General features: G+C 43.8%; 1 protein-coding gene across 1 annotated transcript in view; it reads right to left on the reverse strand.

Moving 5' to 3' along the window:
- The window catches only part of ATP8A2 (ATPase phospholipid transporting 8A2), a 504,492-nt gene that overhangs the window by 458,283 nt on the left and 27,292 nt on the right, over positions 1 to 18,917 (reverse strand). The window contains exon 2 of the mRNA XM_029938484.1: positions 18,537 to 18,681. Within this exon, the coding sequence (XP_029794344.1) occupies positions 18,537 to 18,637 (101 nt within the window). The 5' untranslated portion in view covers positions 18,638 to 18,681. The remainder of the gene's footprint in view (positions 1 to 18,536; positions 18,682 to 18,917) is intronic.

Genomic DNA, 18,917 nt, shown 5'->3' on the forward strand with positions numbered 1-18,917 from the left:
AATAAAAATCATAAGCAAGCTGACCAAGAACTTTCTAACAGGAGACGAATGCTATTACCACACTAATTGGATAGACTAAGAATATAGATTTGAAAAATGTAATTAAGAAATCTCAACAAATGAACTTTGGATTCTATAGAGAATTCATCTTCCTTCCAAGTGCAGAGGGAAATCTAGAACAATTCCCTCACTCCCAGTATCGGGGAGTGAAGCAACAGGGAATAGTTGACCACATCCATGAACTACCTTGAACTTTTACCAAAGGGCAAGAGAAACTGGCTCCCACCACGGTGGACACCAGGGACCAGCAGGAGTGAGGGTTACCATGGTAACTGCCAACAGGTAAACCCAAACACTGTTCCATCCCTGTTAGGTCCCCGGCTTAGGATCCATTCAAACACAGGATTTTACAACTAGAAGAGACCTTGACAAGGCCTAGAAGAAACCGTCCTACATCTAAATCCACCTCCATAGGGACAGGAGGAGCGCAGGTCCGTGGTCAGGGACACAGTGACAGTCTAGAGCCAGGTCAAGGCTGGCTCGCCATGATGCCAGCTGCAGGCAGTGATCCACTCGCCCAGGGCGTTGGACCCTCAGGACTGGTTTTGTTGTTGTTGTCATCATCTTAAAAAGTCCCCTCCTCAATTTACAAAATTACTTCCAGTAACAATCGTGAAATAAAAATAAAAACCTGACTAGGGGGAAAAAAAAAAGACCCAACAGCAAACAATGTCTATATTGAATTTTAAGTAATCATGTCAGTAAATTTAGTGTGGCATAGAAAAGCGCAACTATTTTTATACCATAACAATTTTAACTTTAGTCCTTGGGTTATAGGTTGCCACAATATTTATGTCAATAATGGTCAAGAGGGGCGCCTGGATGGCTCAGTCGGTTAAGTGTCCGACTTCAGCTCAGGTCATGGTTTCACAGTCCATGGGTTGGAGCCCCGCGTCGGGCTCTGTGCTGACAGCTAGCTCAGAGCCTGAATCCTGCTTTAGATTCTGTGTCTCCCTCTCTCTCTCTGACCCTCGCCTGCTTGCACTGTCTCTGTCTCTGTCTCTCTCTCAAAAATAAATAAAACGTTAAAAAATTTTTTTTTAAATAATGGTCAAGAAACTAGTAAGTGAAAAGGCACCTGAGTGGCTCAGTCAGCTGAGCATCCAACTCTTGGTTTCAGCTTAGGTCCATGGGTTTGAGCCCCCATGTCCAGCTCTGTGCTGACAGCTCAGAGCCTGGAGCCTGCTTCAGATTCCGTGTTTCCATCTCTGTCTGCCCCTCCCCTGCTCATGCTCACTGATGCTCTTGGTCTCTCAAAAATAAATTAATATTTTAAAAAATAAGGTGAAAGAAAATAGTAAGTGAAATTTAACAAATCCAAAATACCTACAATTTAGACAATTACTAAATAATGCTATGAGTGTTACATTTTATTTTCCTCATTTGATCTTAGATTTTTTAACTATGAATAATTATGAAAAAAAAATCAATGTTAAGATTACTATTAAATCTAGTCTGTATACTGGGGGCCAGAGGGTTACCTGTGTGTGCTGACTCCCATGAAGGGTACAGTGCTTATTTAAAATAAAAATATGCTCGGGGCACCTCGATGGTTCAGCTGGGTGAGGACCTGACTCTCGATTTCTGCTCAGGTCATGATCCCAGGGTCATGGGATCAAGCCCTACATGGAGTATTGAGTCCACTTAGGATTTTCTCTCTCCCGCTCTATCTCCTCCTATGCTCACACTCTCCCTCTCTCTAAATAAACAAGTTTATTTGAAAAACATATATGTATAATTTTACAAATATATAAAAAATCTTTCAAACTTCATAATCACAGCCATTGTTTAGAGCTTAGCCCAACTGAAGACTTGGGTCTTTACTGCTCATGGCTGCTGGTGCATAATGATAAACAGCGGACAGACTACAGGCGGGTGCACCGTCTGCACCTCAGGCAGGTCACTCCGTGGTCCAGGCAGGCCGAGGGGCCCTGGGCCAGGGCTCCCCTGGGAGCGGCGAACAGCAGCTAGCAGCAGGAGCTCTGCGGGGCCGCACCACACTTCTGACTTCACCTTAGGGGCTGCGAGTTCCAAGGTGGGAGCCCCGGCTCTCCAGCCTGGGAGCTGTTTGCACCCCAAAGTCAGCCTAACAGGAAGTGCCACAGGCATGAGAGTGTAAATGGGGCAGGCCCTCGTGGAATGGCCCAACCCACCTACGGCCTTGGGGGCACACACCTGTGGATGGCTCCGACTCTCCTGGAGACCCTCTTTCAAGAGGCCAAGGACCCACGCCCAAAAGCAGAGGGTCAATGAACTTGTCCCACAGCAGTGGCCACACGTGTGTTCTCTAAGTCCCCTTTCTCAAGAAGGTCAGACTCCCCTAAATACAGCATGCTCGCTTTCCCACCCCCATATACCCAACCCCAAGCACAGGGACTCTTGTGGAGTAGGTACCAAAAATAAATTTGATGAATGAACAAACTGTAAACTTCAACTAATATAAAGGAGCAAGGATGCCAGCAATCACATTAAGTCCCAAAGGTACCTGCTTTTGAGGGCAGATATCAATCTGTTAAATCTGAAGAATTGACATTAAAAGCATTTAACTCAGCCGCCCCCTTTGCAAGAGGATTTTATACATAAAAGCACATCAAAACCACACAATACATCCATTTTTGAGGCTTAAGTGAGTGCTTTGGAGGTTCTACTTTGTTCAATAAGCAATTAAGTGTGAAGGGAAATCTTAGAACAACACGTTAAGCCAAGTCCTATTTTCTGTGCAATCCTGACCTTCACCTGTAGAGCAAAGTCATTCGGCCAAGATTTTCCATTTCCTATTGGCCACAACTGTGCTTGGTGCTAGGCGAACACGAGGTACAACAGACAGACTTTGCCATCAAGGATGATACAGCAGAGCTGGAGAGTCAGAGACACAAAAATAGATTTGATGCACCAGGCTAAGTTCCACAACAGAAAAGTCTGTGCAAAGCTGGGCCCAAGCAAGGGTCGCTCAGCCTCCAAAGGGCAGGGATGCAGCGCAAGGAAGAAAATGCATCTTAACGGATAGGCGGACTGCGCCTTTAAAGACAGAGCTCACTAGGTGGAACAGCATTAATGGAGAGAAAGAGAGCACCCTAGGGAAAGCACTGTGAGTAAAGACCCAGGGAGATCTCCCTGCAGCCAGAATGCGGGGTGAGAAGGGGTGTGGGGAGAGGGGACAGTCAAGCTGGGATACAGCCAGCCCCGTGTGGCTTACAGAAGATAAAACAGAAGTAGTGAAGCCCCTTAACTGCCTGTGGACCCATAACCTCCAACAATCCAGATGGGAAGGAAATGGGCATCGAGGTCAGGGTAGAAGTGAAGAAGTCGGGACCTGAAACCCCCAACCTGGCAAAGCAGATCTGGCTTAAAAGCCCGTGCCAATCCCACCACATTCTACCTGCAGCCCTCCTCTCTCCTCATCCCAGAATCTCCCACCATTCCCAGGATCAGCAGGGAAGGACAGACACAATCAAGTCCACCACGCTGCAGAAACAGGAAGGAAAAACTCATGTGAATTTCCTCTCATTGCTCCCTGGTGGTCTAGCGGTATTTCCTCTAAGCCTTCATATCTATTTTAATGGTGTCTACATTTAACGGTGTTTACTGTGTGGTACACAAGAAGCCAGGGGAGAAATCAGAGAAGAATGAAAGAGGACAACGGACCACTTGGTAGAGAACAGGAGCTCCCCACGGTGGGGGAGAATTGCAGGAGGAACCCAGAGAATAGGCTCGCAGAGACCGAGAGGAGAATGGTGGTGGCCAGGAGCCAGGGAAATGGGGGACATTAAGTCTCACCTTGGGAAGATGAAGAGAGTAACAACATGAGTGTACTTAATACTACAGACCTGTGCTCTCCTAAAGGACTGAAGTGGTAACTTTTAGGTCGCCTGTATTTGCCACCATTGGAGCAATAAGCCTGACAGGTTATGAAAGATGGGGTATACGACATCCATGGTGCGTTACACTCTACACACTTCCACACTGATACCCTCATTCAGCTTCAGGACGAGCCTGCAAGGAAAGTATGCTTTCCGCCAGGCAAGGGAGGAAACCTGCTCAGAGAAATTATGGGTGAAAAGTCAGTTGGTCACTGGTGGGCACAAGACTCTTAACCAATTTTCCTTTGCCCTTTTACTTGACCTAATCACCTTCCCCCTCTGGCAATTCAAAACTTAAAATTAAAAAGCAGAGCTTACATGGCTCATTTTTTCCATTACCGTTTTTCAGGTAAATACTTAATAATTTAAAATTATCCATAACAACCTCGGGCAAATACTACAGTTAATCTTCATCGGGTTGCTGCAAAAAGAGATGTTTGTGTTTGTTCCTTAAAATACATTCATCCTAATTCAATGTGCATGTGATCTTTTTATAATCCTTATAAATGCAATTCAAAACCTGGCTGCTTTCATCAAGTGATATGTAACAAGTAGGAGGATCTGTGGCCAAATATATAATCTAAAATGTGAACAACAGGAACATCAAAACCTGCAGAGCACGCAGCTGGGCAGTTAAAGTGTGTTATATGCAGTAACTCATTTAATTAGCCTTCAGAGTAATCCTACAGAAAATGCGCTGTAGGATGCGGGTGACGCTCAAGGAGGAGTGCCTGCAACACAATCCCCTGGGGAGTTAGTTTCCAGCAGAAGTCCGCCTTGCCCCAGACCAAATACACCCAGAGTTTTCTTCCGCAACATGAGGTTTAGAAAGCGCGGCCTGTGCTCCGACAACCAAGCTACTGTCACATGCCCGCAGCAGGGAGAAGCCCGGCCCAGCGGGCGGCCTGCCAGCCTGCCTCACAGTGACAGATGGAGGGCAAGCTAGGTAGAAGCACGGACGGTACTGTGGTATTCGACAAGGATTCCACAAAAATGCACTTGATAGTTTTTACGTATACAAACCTTGGCAGAAAAATTTGAGACACCATTCGCTTTCTGGCCAGAAAGTCTCTTTAGTCTTACCAAGCAAAGAATGCATCTTAGAAGTGACTAGACGGCTGGCAGCACTCCTGCAGAACTCAACCACAGGTCTCTCATCGGATAAATGTTACTCCGAGGACGTATGTGGACCCATTTTTGTACTGTTGTATTTTTTAAATACTCCATGCCTTTCCAGAAAGGAAATAGCACAGGAGTTCATTTCTTTTAAAAGCGACACACAGTTCTATTTTTTCTTTAAAGATTTTATTTTCAAGTAATCACTACACCCAGCATGGGGCTCAAACTCACAACCCTGAGATTAAGAGTTGCACAGCCCACCAAATGAGCCAGCAAGGACCCCAGTTACATTTTTTCCTAATGGTACTATCTCAAAACAGAAGAATCCATGAGGTCCCTTAGCACAACAGTTCAAAAAACAATACTTTATCTTCACCTGCTATGTGAGAAAACATTTGGGAAGAATGTTAAGTCAATATTTTCAAACTATATTAAGTATTAGGGCTTAAAATCAAAGTCTGCTAATTTCTCAGACAGCTATTCTACTATTCCAAAATTGTTAAATATCATGGGTTTATTTCTATAAGACACTCATTTTACTCTAGCAAATGTCACCATTGTATTAAAAATACCTTGTCCAAAAAAAAAAATACCTTGTCCAAATAAGTGTATAACATATGATAAATTATTTTTTTTGAAACACTGTGGTATGGCCATGTACCATTCAAAGAAAACACTAGCAAATGGACCACAAAACTAGAAATAACGTGGTCCTTAAAAGCTAGAAGAGAAACACACGGAAGTATTGTTGGTTACTGACCGACTCCCCCAAGCTGTGTTGCATTTCCTCATAATTCATACCATACCTGGGGCACCTGGGTGGCTCTGTCAGTTGAGTGTCTGACTTCAGCTCAGGTCATGGTATCAGTTCCTGGGTTAAAGCCCCATGTCCATCAGGCTCTGTGCTGGCAGCTCAGAGCCTGGAGCCTGCTTCAGATTCTGTGAGTCCCTCTCTCTCTGGCCCTCCCCCTGCTCATGATCTGTCTCTCAAAAATAAATAAATGTAAAAAAAAAAATTCATACCATACCAAAAACCATATCTCTACAGATATCTATGCTTATTATACTAAATATTAAGGACACCATTAAATGCATGACAGTTCATCAATATTAATTCAAAGGTGATATTAGAATATTTTGCAATAGTGACTACAACTATTTATGGCTGCTTATGGGCCAAGTTCTGCTTTTCATAAGTGCGAATCATTAGAAGTCTCAGTGTAAAGGAAAAGCTTCCCCATCAGCTAAACAAGGACGAGACTGGTTTATGAGATGATTAATGAGTTCCCGACATAGACATATGTTCATGTGTAGGACAAATGAATTATAAGCTTTAAGAATTTCAGGATGAACATTTGTGTGACTACCTTTACACAAAGTGGTGGAAGAAAACAGGTAACAGCATCAATAGGAATCTCCCATCAAGCTACTTTTTGTTTTGGAGTTCCACAACTTGATAGTACCTACAATGCTTGGCCTACAACCCACATTAAGACCTCCATATAGGGGCACCTGGGCGGCTCAGTCAGCTGGGCATCCAACTTCGGCTCAGGTCATGATCTCGTGGTCCATGAGGTCAAGCCCTGCATTGGGCTTTGTGCTGACAGCTCAGAGCCTGGAGCCTGCTTCCGATTCTGTGTCTCTCTTGCTCTCTGCCCTTCCCCCACTCATGCTCTCTCAAAAATAAACAAACATTTTAAAATTAAAAAAAAACAAAAAGACTTCCATATAGAGTGCACTTGTAATACAGTACACACACTCATTCCCCCTAGATTTAAAATTATTTCTTGAGGCTCCTGGGTGGCAGTCAGTTGAGCCCCTGACGTCAGCTCAAGTTGTGATTATACAGTTGGTGGGTTCAAGCCCCACATCGGGCTCTGTGCTGACAGCTCAGAGCCCGGAGCCTGCTTCAGATTCTGTGTCCCCCTCTCCCTGCCCCTCTCCCCTGTTCATGCTCTCTCAAAAATGAGCCAACGTTTAAAAAAAACAGTATTTTTAAAATAAAATTATGTCTCTTGTAACATCTAAGGCCTATGTAGTGAACAAAACTTAAATACAATGAAACCAAAAACACATAGCAGGCAAAACAGTAATACTGAGAGAAGCTAAGGCTTCTGTCTGCCCTTGGCACAGACATTCTATGAAATAATGCAATTACTGATGCATCAACACTAGAATGATGGAGGAACTCTAATTTGTAAAGAGAACATTAAAAATTAATAGGAGGCAGTTTTAACAAAGACAGAATACTGGGGAAGTAATGATTATACTACTCAGCAAATAGCCTTACTGTCTGAAAATAAAGAGCTCTATTTTTAAATTATCAGGGTTTTGTAACACATTTCATATGCTAGACAGTAATACTTTCAAGACCTCCGCACCTTTTACTGGAATAGAAACAAAGGAGTCATGTTTTTGATTGGAGAAGAATACTCCTTTATATAATTCAATCTGTAATTAAGTATTCAAGTTAAATACCATGCACAGTATTCCCTAGGGATAGTCCAAGCAGAGTCCAAATGGCTGAAAAGCTGACTGTCCAGAATAAGGAAGGAAGGGCGGCAGGGACGGAAGAGGAAAGGAAGGAAGACGAGAAAGATACAGACTCTACATCCGTAACTCATAACATTCTACTTCTCCATTTGGACCAAGTATAAGGTTTTCACCATTGCGTGGTCAAGAATCATCTCTGGTCTTCGGACACAGGGGGAGGTCACAGTGGCTTTAATGTGAACTTGCACAGGACCCTCTTCTCTCAACACAGCCAAAAGCAACTGTCAATTTCTTGATGTGACAACAACATACACATGCACACGCTGACACCCCTGAGCCCTGTCTTATGGTCTCAGAACAGCATGCTTGCTTGTAGAAGTTGCAGACTTGGATAAATATACGAAAGCCCCTGACACCCAAAATCTACCTTGCTATTCTTTTTTTAAATGTTTATTTTTGAGAGAGACAGACTGTGAACAGGGAGACACAGAGAGAGAAGGGGACAGAGGATCCGAAGCAGGCTCTGCACTGACAGCAGTGAGCCTGATGAGGGGCTTGAACTCACGAAACATGAGATCGTGACCTGAGCCAAAGTGTGAGAGTAAGATCTGAGCTGAAGTTGGACACTCAACCTACCAAGCCACCCAGGTGCGCCCCCCCCCCCCCCGCCCTGGCTGTTCTTCAACCCGCATATTTACTTACCCCCCCAGGTCCTCTCTGCTCCTCACACAGGGTACCACTCAAGCTCACTTCCCTTTTCCCTCAGTTATGGCTTATCCACTGAATGTTCCAGCACTCAAATAACTGGCCAGTGAGCAATACAACTTGCATAAGACAACATTAGTAATAACCAGCCTGGATCTTCAGCCACTCTTTGGACACAGTACTTGACTCAGCCAACAGAGGCGCCCCCTAGCCTCTGCTCCCCGGGGGTAGGGTAATACTGGGGAGAAGGAAGTCTGTGCGGTTTTGAGGTCAATGACCTTGCTCTAACCCATCTTTCAATGGGATTTAAAGAGAATCCTCAGGAATAAAAGAAATGGCATCACCACCTTCTCAGTCCCAGAAACTGGACCCTAAGGACCATGCTGATCTCTCCCTCCCCCACTCACAATCTCCCAGCTAACCACCCCTAGTGACTTGTGTTTCCCTGATGCTACAGCCCCAGCCCTCACCTGAGGCAATGACAACAACTAAACTCCGCTCTAAGTATCAGAGTGTGCTGGAAGGTTCTCAACATAATGCTGTTACTTGTGTCTTTCAAAGCTTCTCCTGGTTACCCTGAACCCAACTCCAGTAGCCTGGCTGCTCACAGAAGATCATCCGTGATCCCAGATTTCTTCCACATCCTTGCTGGAAAGACACACACTCAGCGTTCCTACACCTCTACACCTTCACATGTGGGGTTTCCCATGCCGAGGATGCCTTCCCCCCAGGAACCACACCTGATCTTCCAGGCTGAGCTCTAACTCCTCTTCCAACCAGGCTTACAGATCCACAGATCACCGACCTGCCAGCTTTCCCTCATTCTGCTGCCTGCCTCGCCCTGCAGGGCAGCTGACTCCCCAGCCCCCGTTCACCACACTTGATAAAAGGAGATGGAAGTACATTTCTAGCACAGATCAAATGCAGAGTTCAAAATGGCGCTAAGTTCCATTGCCGTGATCACTCTCGGTGTTGCTGAGGTCTGAAGTCAAAATGGAATGGGTCAGCCCAGATGGGTTTTCTCCAGAGAAAAGAAGCCACCCAGATAGGTGGCTCCAGAGCAGAAGGCGGGAAGCACCTCCCAGCAATTAACATTTAGTCACATTGATTGGATTGGCACTGCTGCCCCTACATGGTCCTACGTAATGAGGTGTGAGGGAAAACTCCCTGAGGGGAAGGGGGCGTAGATAGAAGTTACAGGGTCCTATGGACTAAACGGTGCCCCCTGAAAATCGATGTGCTGAAGCCCTACCCCCCAGTATGATGGTACTTGGAGATGGGGTCTCTGTGAGGTGAGGGACGGAGAGGAGGTCAGGAGAGTGGGGTTCATGACGGCTTGGCACCCTTCTAAGAAGGGGCACTACAGAGTCAGGGCTCATGCTTCACCGCGAGAGGACAGATCAAGGCAGCACCGTCGGCAAGCCAGTAAGAGGGCCAGCACTGGAACCTGACCATGCTGCCGCTAATGTTCTTGGACTTCCGGCCTCTTAATATGCAGGGAAAATAACACTTCTGGTGAGAGAAGGGTGAGCCACCTCAGCTGTGTATATTCATGGCAGCCAGAGAGGACGAAAGAGGGAGTGACAGGGGTTCCCCCCCCCCAATCTGTCCACTCTGCCCATCACCACATATTTCAGTTTCTGTGTCCACTGAGGGGTGTTTATGGAGTCATTTAGCTCATTTCAGCTCAACTACACCTCCCAAGAAGAATAAGTGGCTTAAGAATCCTGTAGTGAAACAAACCACAGGTTGAAAGCAGGAAAGTAAGCAAATGACAAGGAAGATAACTGAACTGACCCTTCTCTTCAGAAAAGCTCTTCAGTCCATTTTACTAAGTTCACTATTAGGATAATTTAAGTAAATTGGATCAAGTCACCCAAAAATATTCAAAATAATCAAGATTAACATGGATTTACATCCATAATTCTTAACTGAGAACCTTGGTAAATACTTGCTGAGTCTTGAGATAACAACCAATCATAGTCATACACACACAGATACTTAAACTTACATAGTAAAGGTCATGGTAAAGGGTTTTTACCAGTGGGAGAGCTATCAAAACAGACCATGGACGTAGAACTAGAACTCCAAGGACAGCACAATGCCTGCTCTCAAGTGGATATCTGGTCTCAGGCTGTCGTGAAAGTAGCCAACACTGATAATATGTAGCCTTCGGAATGACCGTTTATGTGACCAGTACTGAAGATACATAGAATAATCCTCATACTGATCAACAACATCCCACTCCAGCTCCAATTCCTTTTTTAACTGTATCTATTCTAAAACAGTAAGGGTAGCTAAAAGCCTGTGATTCAAGTTTTGAAGAGCCAGCTTTAAAAGGGTAGATCAGCATTTAAATGAGCAAACCCAACCTCATGGATTTCAGGAAATTTCTTTGTAAAACATCACTGCATGTCTGACCCCAACAATGGTCAGACCTCTCCTTTTGTTCTCTGTAAGCATTGTCCCTCTTGAAAGGGATGCTGATTAGCATTTCTGAGTAAGCTTTTGCTGCCCATTGAGTGACTCAGCTCTAAGTGGAACACTTAGATGCTACTTTCTAGAGAAAGACAAAATCTCACATGACTAAACTCTGACCACAGAGTTTTCCGCATTCACTCTGCTACCTACTTTTCAACTTCTGTGCAAGTGATTCACAGGTCATGCCAACAGACTCTCCGTGTGGCCATCTAAGGAAATGGAGTTTGACACTGGAGGAGGGAGTCTTCTCCCATCGAATTAGCATAACAAATGGGTCAAGAGTGGGGTCCAGTCTCTACTCTGACATCAACCCTTCAAAACCAAAGAATGTAAACATTTCCCAAAGCACCAACACAAAGCCAGGAGTGTAGTTTCCTGTTCCTCATCTCCCAGACACTTCACGTTAGTTTTTCATATATTTTGAGAGAAGGGTGTCTGCACAGAAGGGTCGCAAAAATAGTACCTAGAGTTACCGTGTACCCTTCACCCAGGTTCCTCACAATGTCAAGATCGCCACTGCACAAGGAGCAAAACTAGTAACATTGGATGTCAACTATTTCAAAGAAATTGCTAGAGTAAATCTGAAAACAACATGGGCAGGATACTAGTCCAGCTATGTAGTTTATTCACAGTTCGGGTGTTCCACTAACGTAGCTTCTTCTGTTTCAAGATCGGACTCAGAACTCATACTACATTTAGTGGTCCTAGGTCCTTTGTCTCCTCTAATTCTGGTTCAGTTTTGACTTGTTTTTCACAAATCCTGATGTTCAATTCTTTTTATCAGCTAGAGGCAGAAATACAAGCTCACAGAAGACAGGAAGACTTAATAAAATTGGAAGTAGGGAAGAAGGGAAAGAAGTTACTAAAATTCTCAAACCAAATGCCTTTACCTGTTTTCATCAACGGCCTAGATGTGACTTTGATGGAATTCAAGATATACTCCACAGCCACCCATACAAGGGTCAACCTGATAAAGAAATCACCATGAGTCTGTTCTCCCAGACCTTTGCCGTTTCCTTAGAAACATCAAAACATCACAAAACTAGCCCAAGGCTGACATGCTTTTCTGTTTCTAAAAATACATTTCAAGAAAGCTAATGCTTTCAAGTTACCTGAAACACAGCACTAAGAAGTCCCCCAATTTAAGGATTTTTATCTGCACCATGCCTTAAAAATTTCATCCAAGGGTATAAAACCTTGTGACATTCTAATTACAAGAAACTTCTCTGGCATTAGTTGCTGCTGGTATGTACAAAGTAAGGACTCTCAATAGGCTGGGACATACATGTGCAGAAACTACCATGCCCGGCTTGGAGATTAACCAAGTGCATCTACCTCTAAACTATAAAGAGATGATTGAGTGAGGAGAGGATATTAACTTGACCCATCATCTCCCTACGTACACATATATCAAATCATGTTGTACAGCTTCAATACACGCAAATTGAAAACACATAAATAGCTCAATAAAAGCAGCATACACAGAAAACCCTGGAACTGTTTCAAGGTAGGTACAAGTACTTTCGCCATATATTTCTGGAGGATTTTTATATATTTCACCTTGGCCAAACTTGACAAGAATAGCGGTCTCAAATAAGATTCGTAAACTTTGGTTTTTCAAACAATCATGTTTACATGAGTAAAGGCAGTTAGGATTCTTACCAGGACCTTGGTATTGCTTCTCTTTTATGTTTTAAGCAGCTTAAGCATAAGGACCAGATACCACCTAAATTCCTCAAGTGTTAAAACATTTGGAGGAGAGTTATCTATCCTTCCAGCACTCAGTAATACTTGATCTAGAATGATATAGGGGCACCTGGGTGGCTCAGTAGGTTAAGTGTTCAGTTTTGGCTCAGATCATGATCTCACGGTTCATGGATTCGAGCCCCATGTCGGGCTCTGTGCTGACAACTCAGAGCCTGGAGCCTACTTCAGATTCTGTGACTCCTCTCTGACCCTCCTCTGCTTATGCTGTCTGTCTGTCTCTCTCTCTCAAAAATAAATAAAAACATTAAAAAAAATTAGAATGATATAGGTCATCTATCCCCAATATTCATGCACAAACTGGCATAAGAAGATTTTGTGTCCTTCATTCCTTAAGACAAAAATGTCCTCTCAGACCTGAGGATCCCAACCCAACACCATATAACTGGGTACTGTCAAGCCTATCACACAATGCCCAATCCCTTTTCCTAGCAATTTTATTTTAAACTTATCTTGGCAAAAACAGCAGTAAGCAGTTTTCCTTTAAGATACACCAAGAAAAAATGCAATAGCTTGACAAAGCTCAAGTCATTGCTTTAGTGAAGATTTTTGTTAGCTAGAACTCCCACCTGAAATGACTCATTCAAAACACAGGATCTGTAAACAGTCCTAACTCACTTTAAAGACCTCATTTCAAACTCCCTTGTAGCCTTGAAACTCACTGCTACAAATGGTGAGCTGATAATCACATGAAAAGTTGGAATACACCTGAACTTGACTATTCATATGCTCATCCCCTTGATCAGTACATTTCAAGGCATTTTCTGGAAAAAAATTTAACTTTCAACATTTTTGAAAGTTTAGATTTACAAAATTAAAGGTTCACCACCAGGTTTTTCTAAATAGCATGTACAGTATATATATTTTACATGTAAAAATATATCTCAATAAAGCTATTAAAAGACTTAAAATGAAGGGAGTGCCTGGATGGCTCAGTTAAGCAACTGACTCTTGATTTTGACTAAAGTAATGACCCCAGGTGTTGGGGGAATCGAGCCCTAAGCGGGCCTACACCCTGGGCATGGAGCCTGCTTGGGATTCTCTACCTCCCTCTCTCTCTGCCCCTCTCTAAAATTTAAAAAAATAAAATAAAATTAAAATTAAAATATTTAAAAGAAGATTATACACCAGAAAAAAGGATCTTGTGAGGTGGACATGTACAATCTTGCATATTTATGTATGTATCTTGCAATATTCCATTAATTACAACCCATTTCTAGAGGGCAGAAAGGTATTGTCTTCATAACTAAGGTCCTAAAAAAAAAAAAAGGAAAAGAAAAACTTTTCAGTGCTTGGGAGAAAAAGACCAGGTCCTATTTCTTCATAATTACAAGAATCCATATTCACTCGCTTCAATAATGGAAACTTCAACCTACCACAGCTTTCATCAATCACTGGCATGACTTTCGGGTGGAGAACAAGAATAAGATTTAGAGAGACATCTACTGATACAGTGCGGATCCTCCCAGAATTTTAGGGAATTGCTTGCCATTTGGCATTACCATGTGTGGCACATCCCGTAGGGGTGCCAAGGCCACCATCAACTCCAGCAGTGACCTCACCCATGTGTTCTCCAGGCCCAGCCTTCTCATCAGATATACCAGTTGAAACGTTAACTCTAGACTTTCAAGGTCTGTCCTGAGCTGTAGCATGCAGCCTCCCACCGACCTTGCCCGGTGCCCGAAGTCATGTCCCTCCTTGGCAAACTCTCCTTTCTGAAATCAAAGTGTCAGGTGGCCATAAAGACCATCACAGAGCCACTGCCACAATCAGTTCCCTACTCGGAGTCAGAAAGGGCCTGCGGTGGGGAAGGGCAGTGGGAATGCCAGCCTCCAGAAGTCTGTGGAACAGCCACAAAATCAGTGCCCGGGACTCCTGAGCTGGTAGGAGTCTCACCTGTCCTACCTGCTCTTTTCTGCTCAAAAACTGATTTAGAAGCAAATAGTCACTAATAAATACTCCTGACCCTGCCTCCCCACGTCTCCCAAAAAGTTAAAACTCTTTCTCAAAAAAATTATGAAAAAAAATATCCTTTTTCAATCCCCTTTATGAAAATGTTCCTTTGAATGGTTTTAGAGACTTCTGGCAAACTTCCATGGCCGAGATAAAAAGGCTTATAAAAGAATTAAAATTTTTACAAGACGACTTCAGCAACATTGAAGTGCTAAAATAAAGTGGCTCAACATTTTGTAAAATCCTTAAGCTTTCATGCCAAGAAGTTTTATAACCAGTCCTTCAATGAACTAGAAGTCCCATTACAATTAAAAATTCCCCTAAATATAGGCTTGAGGTGAAACAAATAGTCAAAAGCCATTTTACAGAACAGCAAGGGCCATGTTTTAATTTCTTAGGCCCTGTTCAGTGTTTTCTGAAACTATGCTCACAATAGAAGCCATGAACTCCAACACTATGAATTTTAATATTCAATATATTTCAACTAATGCAATGATAGTCTTATACAAGACTTTAAATAGAATAGTTGGGGGTGCCTGGGTGGCTCAGTTGGTTAAGTGTCCAACTTCAGCTCAGGTCATGATCTCATGGTTCATGGGTTCAAGCCCCGCATTGGGCTCTGTGCTGACAGCTAGCTCAGAGCCTGGAGCCTGCTTCCAATTCTGTGTCTTCCTCTCTCTCTGACCCTCCCCTGTTCATGCTGTCTCTCTCTCTCTAAAATAAATAAAAACATTAAAAAAACTTTTTTTTAAAGGAAAGATAAATAGAATAGTTAGTACTGATCTACCTTATTTTTACAACCCCACTGTATGTTTCCATACTTATTCCTCCTTCTACCCCCAAAAGTACAAATGAAACTGTACAACAGGGAGCTACATGAAAAGGCAGATAAGGTCAGCCTCAAAAGTCAGCTTTGTGTCTTGATTATGGAATTAGTGAATACACATTACCAAAGCTCTTAAAAATCTTCATCTTCCAGGAAGTTTGAACAAAAACAAAGACCCTTTTTTCCCCCAGCTTTACGCTTGCTTAAATGGGTCCCAACACCAAAGAAATTAAGAAAAACTAAACAAAATACTACTTGGAAACATCCTAAAATTTAAAAAGAAAATTCTTCAATTCTACATTCTTATATAGTATACATATTTTGGCCTAAAACATTTACTGTTTCAATTGTATAGCACAGTGAAATATCAATCTCTTAAGCCCCAAAAATCAAGCAAAGAAAAAAAAGACAGGACATTTTATAAGTAATCTTTCCATCTTTTTAAAAGTAATTGAATGGAAACACATATAAGGTGTGAAGAAATGGAACTATGTTGGCTTTTCGGTTTTCAGTATATTCAGAGTTGTGTAATCCTCTCTCCCAAAGGAAACCCCAGGTATATTAGCAGTCCTTCCCGTTGCTCCACCTCTTGCCTCTTCCCTAACCCAAGGGATCATTAATATCTGGATCACTAATATCTCTCTCTCTCTCTCTCTCTCTCTCTCACTCACTCAATGGATCTGCCTCTCTGGACACTTCCTGTGAGTGGAAGGAGGACTGGCAGCCACTTTCACTTAGCACAAGATTTAAGTCTCAACCCACGTTGTGGCAGGTAATGCAGTTCATTCCTATTCATGGCCAACAGTATCCCATCATATCCCATCATATGGATGGAGCGCATTTTGTTTATTCATTCAGCAGCTGATGGACATTTGAGTCCTTGCACTTTGGGGCAATTATGATAATGCTGCTGTAATCATTTGTGTACATGTTTTTGTGTGCACAGTTTATTGACCTTGAGTAGATATACCGAGGATGATTGGTGGGTCACATGGTAATTTTAATTTTTTTTTTTACATTTATTCATTTTTGAGAGAACAGAGTGTGAGTGGGGGAGTGACAGAGAGAGAGAAACAGAGACAGAGAGAGACAGAGAGAGAGACAGAGAGAGAATGAATCCAAAGCAGGCTCCAGGCTCTGAATTGCCAGCACAGAGTCCAATGTGGGGCTCAAACTCACTGACCATGAGATCATGACCTCATGAGCCCAAGTCGGACGCTCAACTGACTGAGCCACTCAGGCTCCCCACAAGGTAATTTTACATTGAACCTTTTGAGGAACTGCCAAACTGCTTTCCAAAGCAGCTGCACCACTATTTGTTCTGATCATCAATGTACGGAGGGCTCCAGGTCCTCCACGTCCTTTCCAACACCCAACGCTTGTTATTATATTGTTGATTAGAGCATGTGAGTTTGGCAAGTTGTAACTCACTGTGGTGGGTGCTCTGCATTTTAAACCAGCCCACTCATTCTTGAATAGGACCTCAACTATTCTTCTAGGCTACATTTTTAAGTGAAGAATATGTCCCAAAAGTCCTTTTTTTTTTTCCAATTTTTTAAGTGTTTATTTAAATCCAAGTTAGTTAACATATAGTGTAATAAGGACTTCAAGAGTAGAATTTAGTGATTCACCACTGACACTTTATACCCAGTGATCATCCCATTCAGTGCCCTCCTTAATGCCCATAACACATTTAGCCCATCCCCCACCCCAAAACCCCTCCAGCAACCCTGTGTGTTCTCTGTATTTGAGAGTGTCTTATGGTTTGCTTCCCTCTCTTAATTTTTTAATGTTTATTTTTGAGAGAGACAGAATGTGAGTGGGGGAAAGGGCAGAGACAGAGAGAGAGAGAGAGAAGGAGACACAGAATCTGAAATAGGCTCCAGGCCCTGAGCTGTCAGCACAGAGCCCAATTAGGGGCTTGAACTGACGTGCTGTGAGATCACAACCTGAGCCAAAGTCTGATGCTCAACTGACTGAGCCACTCAGATGCCCCTGCCTCCCTCTCCTTATCTTATTTTGCCTTCCCTTCCCCTATGTTCATCTGTTTTGTAAACCCAAAATGAAGCCTAACACTAATCATCTAACCCAAAACAATCTAACATTCCCTTAATAAATGCAGAGATCACCTCCATATAACATGCACCATTATTCTACCACAAACTCTATCAAGCTACAATCATCCAACAGCCAAATCTTTTTCAATAAAGATGTCTGGCTAAGCAGCCTATGTAAGTGCTAATGCTGTTGTCGAATATTTAAACAAGCAACAAAGTTTCACCAGAGCTTTCAAGAAACACTGGGTTGGAATCCAAGCTTGTCAATAATCCATGTGTAACCTGATCATTTAACTTCTCTACACCTGTGCATGGTGTTCTGAGCCACTCACAGAACTGTCTCCTCTAAAGTCACTCACATAAAGTTGTCTACGTCTGAAAGTTTAATGACATTCAAAAACCTCCTAACACCTGTGCCTAAGATCTAGCTTCGCACAGCTGAAAGAACTTGAGCTTTAATAGTAAGAGGAGGTGGGTGCTATTTGCAGCTGTACTAGTTAGTAGTTATAGGACCACAGGTACATTATTTAACATCTTTCTAGCTCAGTTTCTTAATCTGAAGGTAATGTTCTTCAAGAGGTAAGGAGGCTCCATAGCCAAGTCCAGCTAAAGCCTCCAATACAAAAGCCGGCAAAAAGTAGACGAATAAATGTTAGCAGAAAGCTAGAGAAGAGCTAACTCTGCAGAAAGTTTTCCAGCATCTACGTACCTCATAAGCAATGCTGGGGACCATTTAGGGCTGAATTCGAGTCCTTGTGACCTGTGGGATTCCTTTATAAAGCACTTCCCTAGATTGGGGTCTGCAAATCAGTAAGGAGAGCTATCATTTTGCTTCAAAGAGGACTAGGAGGAATTCTTGGAAGGGAGCTCAAGGATGAAAAGATAAGAGACCTCTTTTTTTGTCGGGGACACAATAACAAAAACTTCCTTGGGTGCTCCCAGAGACCCGAGCACAGAACAGAGCCCAGGAAGAGAAAGGTAAAGGCTGTATTCACATGACCCCTTTGGAAGCGCAGGTGGAGATTGCCAGGCTCTAGGAGGACCGGAGAGGGGAGAGGAGGGGAAGGGAAGGGACTGGAGGAAAAAATGGGGCGGGGGAGGGGGGGGAGGGGGAAGGTGGAGGCTGGCTAGGTGTGTGGGAAAGCTGCCAAGACAAGACGAACCCCATCCCAGCTGTGATATAGTCCTTGGGGCTCTCGGCCGCCTTCCCCTCCCTACCTGATCTGGTTGTCCCGGAATTTGTTGAGATGCTGCTGGTTGAGGTAAATGGTGCGGGCTGGTGCATCCAGCTGGTCTCCCACAGACGTGGCCCGGGACATCTCATCCTCCGCCTTCTTGTAGCCCGAAGAAGGATGAACAGGTCCTGCAGCGACGGGGTGCGGGCAGAAAACAAAGCACAAAGAAGTCACACCAGGCGAGAGGCGGCGAGCCCGGGCTGCGGGGAGCAGCCGGGAAGGATGCTCTCTCGGGGCGATGCTGGGCCCGCCTATGTACCTCGGCCCCCCCTGGAGACCTGCCGCCGCAGCAGCTCCCGGCTCCGCCCCGCCCCTCGCCCCGCCCCCTCCCGGCTCCGCCCCGCCCCCTCGCTGGTCTCCGGGC

The sequence above is a fragment of the Suricata suricatta genome, chromosome 4 (genome assembly GCF_006229205.1).
Source record: "Suricata suricatta isolate VVHF042 chromosome 4, meerkat_22Aug2017_6uvM2_HiC, whole genome shotgun sequence".
NCBI lineage: Eukaryota > Metazoa > Chordata > Mammalia > Carnivora > Herpestidae > Suricata > Suricata suricatta.